Source organism: Chrysochloris asiatica, unplaced genomic scaffold, assembly GCF_000296735.1.
Source record: "Chrysochloris asiatica unplaced genomic scaffold, ChrAsi1.0 scaffold00261, whole genome shotgun sequence".
Classification (NCBI taxonomy): Eukaryota; Metazoa; Chordata; class Mammalia; order Afrosoricida; family Chrysochloridae; genus Chrysochloris; species Chrysochloris asiatica.
In genome coordinates, this window is record NW_006408779.1 from 3,531,821 (window position 1) to 3,541,335 (window position 9,515).

Consider the following 9,515-nt stretch of genomic DNA (forward strand, 5'->3'; position numbering starts at 1 on the left):
AACCTATATTTGGTTTCCACGGCTGTAAGTGTTTATGGGAACAGAGAGCGTCACCTTTCTCCCTAGGAACAGCCAGTGGGTGTGAACTGCCGATCTTGCATTTAGCAATCCAATGCTTATCACAAAGTGCCACTAGGACTCCTTTTGGTTTTGATAGGTATATTTCATTTCATATATTGTTGCTGCCATCCCGAAAAGTTCCATCTGGACCCTTTCTTTTATCTTACCCCTCAGGTTTCATCAAGCTCATCTTCCCGTTTTATATATCTGTTAGCTATTTTAACAGCCTTCCCAACTAATTACACCAGACCTGTTTTTTCTGGGTCTATTTCTATTCATCCGATTTGCTCTTGCTCCTTCAGATGCCTTGTTGGTGCCATGATTTGATGTATTTATTTACTGTGCTGAATTCTGCACTGGTGTACAGCTACTTGGAATCAGATTTATTAGAGGATTAAGCTTTGTTAGGGTAAGTTCAGAGCAGCCTTTAATTTAGAGCAAAACAATTCAGACTCACGACTAAAACAGTTCCATTCTGAATATTGTACCCAAGGCCTCACACAGTACACATTCTTTCTAATCAGGCTGATGAGAACATGAACAGTTCCCGTCACTGTGTGATCTCCTGAACTGTTCAGACTAAGATTTCTAGTGGCGCTTTGCTTGGCGTCTGGAAGTTGCCTTTCATACATGTGAAAATGAACTAGCAGTGAAAGTGTTCATGGAGACCCTTGCCAATTTCTGGAGCTCATTCTGACTTTGGGAACCTCCCCGCCTCTAGTACTCGTCACTGTAAATCCTAGATTCCCTGTATTAATCGTGTCTTCTAAATTCAGCAAGACGGCTTGTTCCCCTCCCTGAACTGCACCCTAAAAACCACAATTTCATAAGTATTGCTTTCTTTCTCACTGTTTGAGGCAGGAGAGTAAATCTTCTTATTCCATCTTAGTTAACTGAAGTCTTCACACCTGTAAACAGTTTTGGGGGTATATTTTGGTAATTATTTACATAAAATGACCACAATTTCCTTGTAGAATTCTTTTAATGGACTCATGCTTATCAAATTTCTAAAATGATTTAGTGCTACTCCTCAGTAGGCCACAGACTAAAAGGTCAGCAGTTCAAACCCATCACCCACTCCATGGAGAAAGATTTAGCAATCTGCTTTCATAAAGATTACAGTCTTGTATGTATGGGTAGTTCTGCTTTGTCCGGTAGGGTCACTGTGAGCCAGAATGGACCCAACAGCAACATCTGTGTACATTCGATTGTCATTCCTTAGTGAAATTTTCATTCACTTGTTAAAACGAGTTTATCTTCTGCTTAGCTCCTCTGCTGTTTAATGAGCTATAACTTCTGACCAAAAGCTTTTGTACCATCAAAACATTGATTAACACCTTGACCTTGATGAACTAGTTTGTGTGTAAGGAGTTGGGACTTCTGTGAGATGGCTTTTGCACACACTACTGCCCTTTTATGAATTCTGTTTAATGACGTGACTTGCCATGAAAGCTCTTTCAATAATCAGTGCATTGATAGTGGGTCTCTTCTGTAGTCAGAAGCTCTCTGCTCAGTCAGAAGCCCTTAGAAGGTCCAACATTCTGAGGCTTTCCACAGGCACTGCCCTTATGTGGTTTCTATAGTATATGATTTTTCTGATGTGTCATCAGTAATGACTTCCTATTGAAGGTCATCCCACATTCATTGCATCCATAGTATTTTTCTCCTGTATGAATTCTCTGATGCCTCATAAGGTGTGACTTTCTAGTGAAAGACTTTGCACATTCATCACATTCATAGGGTCTCTCTCCCGTATGAATTCGCTGATGTATAATGAGCTGTGTCTTCTCAAAAAAAGCTTTTCCACACTCACCACAGCCATAAGTTTTCTCTCCTGTGTGATTTCTCTGATGTTTAATAAGCTGTACTTTTTGAACAAATGCTTTCCCACATTCACTGCACTCATAGGGTTTCTCCCCTGTATGGATTTTCTGATGCCTAATGAGCTGTGGTTTCCAGGCGAAAGCCTTCCTGCATTCGCCACATTCAAAGGGCTTTTCTCCTGTGTGAGTTCTCTGGTGATGAATGAGACTTGATTTCTCACTGAAGGTTTTTCTGCATTCACCACACTCATAGGGCTTCTCCCCTGTATGTGTCCTCTGATGGGATATCAGGCTCGACTTCTGACTGAACGCTTTCCCACAATCTCTGCATTCATAGGGTTTCTCTCCTGTGTGTGTTCTCTGATGTGTTAGCAGCTGTGATTTCCCAAAGAAAGTTTTTCCGCATTCAACACATCCATAGGGTTTCTCTCCTAAATGGATTTTTTGATGCCTAATTAGTTCTGACTTTTTAAAAAAGGCCTCTTCACAGTCACTGCATGGAAAGTTCTTCTCTCCTGTATGAGTTACCTGGTGTCTGAGGAGCTGGGGCTTTCTGATGAAGGCCTCCCCACATTCATTACATTCATAGGGCTTCTCTCCTGTATGAATCCTCTGATGTCGAATCAGGAGTGAGTTCCTGCTGAAGGCTTTCTTACACTCACTACATGCATAGGGCTTCTTCCCTGTATGCGTCCTCTGATGAGTGATCAGCTGTGATTTCCAGAAGAAGGCTTTCCCACATTCAGTGCACTGATAGGGCTTCTCTCCCGTATGAGTTCTCTGATGTGTCATGAGTTTTAATTTCTGGGAGAAAGTTTTTCCACAGTCACTACACCCATAGGGTTTCTCTATTGTATGGGTTCTCTGATGCCTTTTAAGCTGTGACGTCCTGCTGAAAGCTCTTCCACATTCACGGCAGCCATAGGGTTTCTCTCCTGTATGAGTTCTCTGATGTAAAATGAGAAGCGACTTCCTACTGAACGTTTTTTGACATTCCCCACACCCGTACGGTTTTTCTCCAGAATGAGTTCTTTGATGTATCGTGAGCAATGACTTCTGTGAAAAGGCTTTTGCACACTCACCACATTGGTAGGGCCTCTCTCCTGTGTGTGTTCTCTGATGTATAATAAACTGGGACCTCTTACTGAAAAACTTGCCGCATTCCATGCATACATACACTCCTCTGTGTGTTACGTGATTTGTAATGAGCCAGGACTCTGTACCACTGCCTTGTTTACATTTATTACAGTCACAGTACTTTATTTCACTCTGAGTTCTGTCTGTTTCGATGTGAATTAACAAATTCTTATTAAACTCACCAAGTTGCATTCTGTTACAGTAACTTTTTGGAATAGTTAAGTTGAAAGGATGTTTTAAACTGTTTTCACCAGCGCCATGCTTTTGAGGCCTTGCTCCCAAATGAGTAATATTAATGCTTGAATGAAGTATCTTCCCCAAAACATCATATTCACGGCATCTCTCTGTACTTTTAAGCTTGTCTTGATTATCTTTGTGCCTCATGTTGTGAATTTTATCTAGCCAGACTTCTAAAAAAGAAAAAATAAACCATGCTGTATAAATCTTTCAGGGAATATATTCGTTGGATAAATGTTTAGAAATGTGTGGAGTCTTGCTTATCAGTTTAAAAATTCTTTAGATACAGTAGCTATAATTATTGGGCGAGGACAATTTTAACAGAAATGAAGACAGATTTTAAAATAAATGTTTATAGACTTCTAAAATCAAAAGAGATGAAAGATACCCAGGAAACAGTGAAATTAAAGAGTCAAAGTCTATCTTGACAAATTGGATTACGCGGCAGGAGACAAAAAGGCAAAGGAGACAGAAGCTAGGAAGCATAGCCCTACCCGAGAAACAAGGTCCTAAATAACCAGTCATCAGTGTGTTCCAGTGTGTGGTTTGGAGGGGACACATTTTACCATAAATCCATGCAAAGAGGCAAGTCCTAATATTACCAGATTTAGGAACTTTATATAAGGTTTTACAAACAACCATTCAGAAGGGCCAGCCTGTCATTAAAAAAAACCAACAACTGAAACTGAACGTTTACTGCCTCCCATATATCCTGGTACTTTCTCACCTGGAAGGTTGTGACTTAGCATTTCGTCATCTGTCATACATGGTTCTTCTCCTTGCTCTAGCTTAAAGACTGCATTAGGTTTGATAATCTGATACCCTGTTAATTGAAAATACAGAGGACATGAACCCAAATGTCTGGGTTGAGGGGTTCATAAATATTAAGAATGTTTTATTAGAAAGACTGTGAGATAACGCAAACACATACAAATCTTTCAGTTGGGTGTAGAAATCAAAGAATGTTTTACATCGGAAAGTTAAATCCAAAACCAGCTCAGAGGCACTCAGTGTATTCACTGGGTACATAGTAAGTCATGTAAGATAAGTGTGCTTACCCAAGAAAACTAGATTGCTATAGTTCTCCAACATCACGTCTTTGTATAAATTCTTTTGAGTGGGATTCAGCAGCTGCCATTCCGCCCACGTGAAATCCACAGCTACATCCTCAAAGGATACCTAAAAAGCACAACCCCTGTTAGATCTTAGAGAATACAGGCTGTTTTTTCTACTTGTATTTGTGGTGGGCAACCTCAATGATCTCTGACTTCTGTCTTCATGCTTTTGTGTACTTTCTCCCCTCTTGAGTGTTGACTGGACTCTTAACTTGCTTTCAGTGAACAGAATGGACAACATTGATGGGAAGTCACTTCCAGGCTTAGCTTATAAAAAGGCTGTAGCTTCTATCTTGGGTGTGCTCTCTGGGGGAAGCCAGTTTCCATGGTATGGAGCCGACTCTACAGCACTGAACAACAACAAATGAGAAAGACTGGAGGCCTGCAACACCCACATGCATGAACTTAGACGGGGATCTTGAGACCAACCACCATGTGTGTGACTAATCCTGGACGGGAATTATCTCCCTCTTGTGCCTGTCCAACATCTTCATTACAGTGTCATGAAGGAACCTAAAGTATATCCCCTGGGTGATGGTCGACAAATTTCTAACATGCTGAAACTGTGAGGTAGTGTCTGTGGTGTTCAGCTTTTTAGAAGTCCAGGCGTGGTACTGTAGACTAAACCCTAAACTGACAGGTCAGTTTGAACTGCAAGGTCAATGGTTCAAATTCACCAGCTGCTCCTCAGAAACCGTCTAAGGGTCGCTATGGGTCGGAACCGAGTCGACAACACTTAACAATAAATTTTGTGAAACTTTATTACACAGCAATTAAAAAAAACCTAATCTGGAATTATACTTTGAGGGAAGAACAACACTGTAATTAAAGATTTATCATTGTCATTTGTCCATCCACCAATCCATTTATCAGGAGATTGGACTTGGTTGTCTTTGGAGCAAGACTTTACTGAGCAGGATTGCTCCATGCATTATGTTAGGCAGACTCGGCCTCTCCCACTAAATGACAGCAGATACATAGGCCCAGGCACATACTTCAAACACCCGCTTCCTTTAGGGGGACATTTCTGTTCACAAACAAAAACTATCTAGTTCTTTCAGATGTTGTCTAGAACACATATATTAAGCAATTAATAGGTGCTTGAAATATCAAGATGAGCAGAAAAACAATGCTGTCCTGAAATACTTGTTAGTCTATCCGTGCAATGGAAACACAGTTTTAGAGCGGCTGTGATATAATAAGGAACACTGGTGGCACAGCTGGTAAGCACTTGGCTACTAACTACAGGTCAAACCCACAAGCCTCTCCAGAGAAGGATGTGACCATCTGCTTTTATAGATTCCAGCCTTGAACATTGTGTAGGGCAGTTCTGCTGTGTCCTGTAGGGCTGGTAGGAGTCGGAACCAACTTGAGGGCTGCAGGTTTGTTGGCTTTTTAGGACTCTAATCGAATGTCTTCCGTAGTTAGCCAGTGTAGCTCTAACAAACAAAAAATTTACTCCAAACCCCACTGCCACAGAGTCTGTGAGAACTCTTAGTACCGTTGTAGGACAGAGTAGGACTGCTCCACGGCTGGAACGTTTATGGGAGTGGACCGTCTAAGTCTTCTCTATGGAGCAGCTCGTGGGCTCCGACTACCAACCTTATCATTAACTGTTGTTGTTGTTAAGAGTCACTCACAGCGAGCCTGTATAGGGAATTCAAGGAGGAACTGGTGAGTTTGCAGTCAGCTGTCAAATGCTTATCATAGAGCACCAACACTACGCCAACTGAGCTCCTTTGCTTACAGCTTAGGAGGCTACAAGTCCAAATTCAGGGTGTGGACTCTAGTCAGCTCTGGGCAGCGGTTGTTTCTTGGTTTCCTGTCTTCATGTGCTACAGCATCCATCTTCCCCCATCTCTGCTCGCTTCTTTATACCTAATCTGTACTTTTTATATCTCAAAGGTCATTGGCTTGACTCTGGGACAACATGGTGGACAAAGAAGAACATCGAGTCGATCTTCTACAACAAAGACATGGAGAGCACGTGAACCAGATACAGATGGTGATGGGAAAGCCTGAGCCCCGAGGATAGGACACAGAGATAGACTGAATACTGACTGGATGAGAAAGCTGAACAGAAATGGGGAGAGAAGAAAATGGGGCCGACTGTGGGCTGCCATGGAGCAGTGCAGCCATCGTGAGATTCTGTGAATGGCTGTTGGTACAGCAGCCTGCTGGGCACAAGGTGGGGGTGGAGGTTGACGACAAGGGGGTACAGTTCTCCCTTATTCCTGGGTCCACCTGCAGTCCCCACCTCGCCAACCTAGCTTCTAGAGGCATGTGAACCCTACCCTGAACTACACAAACAATGAACAAAGAATCACACTTCCAGACTCTATGACATCCGCCAGGAGACAGGTGACGAGTGCCTGAGACTACACCACTGTATAACCATGCACTAAATATAATACAGCAACACAATGTCTCGGAGAAAACACCACTTCAGTTTACACAAATAAACAAGATAGACTGCCTTAAACAAATAGCCAAAATAGAGAGTCAGAAAGTATAGCAACAGAAATGAGATCAGAACTTACTGATCAGGAATTTAAAAGAATGCCAGTTAGGTAACTTCAACAGATTGAGAGAAAGATTAAGAAAACTACAGATAAAATCAAGGAAAACATACACAAAACTATGGGAAAAAATCAGTTTTTAGAAACAAAATGACAAAATAATTGAAAAAATGGGAACCTTACCAAAGCAGCAATAAAAAAGAGGATTAAAATTAAGAATTCAATAATAGAAATACACTGAAAGAGAAAAGAAATAGAACTGAATCAATGGAAGGATGAACTACTTGAGGAAAATCTCTCAAAAATCATCTGCTAGAGTAACAGTCAGAAAAAAGAAGAAAGCCTAAGATTTATATGGGACACTATCAGGAGGAGTAACTGAAGTGTGATGTGAATTCCCAAACACACTGAGGCAAAAAATCCCATACAGAATATTGCCTATTTGTGGCAGGAGATGCAATCCATAACACTTCCTCATAAAGCTGGAATCCCAAAGGGGAATATCTTGGGTCAATTTGGGTCAATGAAACATTAACAGAATATTTCTTGGTGTGTTTATGTGGAGTAGCAAAAAACAGTACCTTGAGAATTCATAACAAGCAGCTAGTTTTACATTGGTGTGGGCTAAATTCATAGTACAGGTATCTTTTGCATAAGAAAAAGAAAACTTTCAGGACACGCAGTCAGAGATCTGGAAGTAGCTAACTGCACATGCAATCTAAAGAATTCTCACAAATAAGCTGCAAGAAGAAGTAGTTCACAGTAAAAAGAGATCAGAATCACACAAGTACATGCATCAGGAGAGCGCTGGCAACAGATAACCCAGTGCCAAGGTTTTGCCGACAGAAAACTAAAGAAACTACTGAACTATCTCTTATGAAAAATGAATCAGAAAATTCAGTTTCCACAAAGGTGAGTTCCTTTCCAGACCAGAAGGGTGGTCGAGGGCCATAGTCTCAGGACCCTGCAGTCACTTTTGACCAGCAAGCCTGGTCTTTTTTTTAAATAACATTGAGTTCTGTTCTGCATTTTCTCCCACTCTATTCGGGACCTTGTAATGTGTCCCTTTCGGAGCGGTTGGTAGTGATAGCCAGGCACCATCTAGCTCTCCTGGTCTCAGGGTCGTGGACACTAATGTGCACACGGTCCATTAGTCCACTGGACTCACTGATTCCAAGCATCTTCCATTTTCATCAGTCTTCTTTCTTCTGCACACCAAGAGGCCAATAACTGCAACTTAGATGGCCACTCATGAGCTTTTAAGATCCCAAAAGTTACTTAACAAAGTAGGATGTAGAACATTGTCTTTGCTAACTATGTTATTTCAATTGTCCATGGTGTCCCCTGAGACGATGGTCCTGAGCCCCCAGGTCCAGCAGCTCATTGCCTTAAGAAGTTTGATAAGATCGAAGTTTTCACCATTTTGCTTGCTATATGGTCCACCACATTCATAGTTGTGTGTGCAGGAGAAGTAAATATCCATGTACAAATATCCTCTTTCAAACGCATATATTTGTGGGTATCCTCCCACGCTTCCTCCCATACCCATTCAGACTTCGTGCTTCTCTTAACAATGCAAGTTTATTTTTCTTTAATCTTGATATTTATTGTAGTGATTCTGCTAAGTCTCCTCACAGCTGCTGAAAAAAATGCCAGAGGATAAATCAATAACTCACCTGTGACTTAGTCATTTTCTGCTGCTCCGGAGACAGCTGCTGTCTGCTGTGATGTCTCTGTCTTGCCACTCCGGGGAGAAACCTCTGGTCAAAGGTCTGTGCACTAAGATGACATTCCTGGTTTTGAGGCTTCTTCTTTCTTATCTGATGTGAACTGTCTTGTACTTTAGCACCATGGCCTGTGAACTCAGTGAACATTTTATTTTAGATGATGTAACTAATTTGGAGTCCTGTTTTTCTCTTGTTGGTCACATTTACAGCCTCAGACTGGATGTGTGCTATACTGAAATCAGGGCTGGTGGGGAAATAACTAACATGGAATACGAGTAACTGGTAGATTTTAGTGGAGTGGGACTGGTATCTGAGTCAGGTCCATCCCATGTTTCACAGTTAACAACTCTGGATCCCACCCATGCAAGCTAGATTAAAACCACCCACCTCAAAGTTTCTAGTAAACACCTCCAGGGGAAGCATCACCCAGTGCAGTACTCGGTAAAGACCAGAAATTCTGGAAATACAGTGAGGGCTCAACTCATTCTCCAGCTGTGTTCCCTGGTACTTACATGAAATAGATTACTGTCACAATGCCATGGAATGCTTCTTCTTGCTGCTGTTAAGTGCCATCGAGTCAGTTCTGACTCATAACATACTCTATAGGGTTTCCGAGGAGCATCTGGTGGGTTTGAACCGCTGACCTTGCAGCTCAAATTGACCTTGTGGTCCAACACATTATCCTGCAGTGCCACACCAGGACTCCATAGGGACTCATTTCATCTCTAGCTCTTTTCTGTTTATTATTATAGGAAGGCTTTGTTGTTGTTAAATGCTGTCAAGTCGATTCCGACTCACAGGGACCCTGTACAAGGTTTCCAAGAAGTGACTAGTGAGTTTTAACCGCCGACATGGGATCAAACCAACCTTGTGCTTTATTCCACATCGCCACACCAG

At 41.8% G+C, this 9,515-nt stretch overlaps 1 protein-coding gene across 1 annotated transcript; it reads right to left on the minus strand.

Moving 5' to 3' along the window:
* Positions 1-1,637: 1,637 nt before the first annotated feature.
* ZNF605 (zinc finger protein 605) lies at positions 1,638-8,582 on the minus strand. The gene is made up of 4 exons (XM_006874076.1): positions 8,568-8,582; positions 4,316-4,436; positions 3,985-4,080; positions 1,638-3,430 (listed from the first exon to the last, which is right to left on the minus strand). Exons 1-4 carry the CDS (start codon positions 8,580-8,582, stop codon positions 1,638-1,640), a joined length of 2,025 nt encoding a protein of 674 aa, XP_006874138.1.
* Between the last annotated feature and the right edge of the window lie 933 nt (positions 8,583-9,515).

What these genes read in the sequence shown, in the direction of transcription:
- ZNF605 (XM_006874076.1), bottom strand. An exon ending in TAGCAATCTAGTTTTCTTGG is followed by an intron (nt 4,081 to 4,315) that starts GTAAGCACACTT and finishes TTCAATTAACAG; the next exon opens with GGTATCAGATTATCAAACCT. An exon ending in GCTAAGTCACAACCTTCCAG is followed by an intron (nt 3,431 to 3,984) that starts GTGAGAAAGTAC and finishes TTTCTTTTTTAG; the next exon opens with AAGTCTGGCTAGATAAAATT.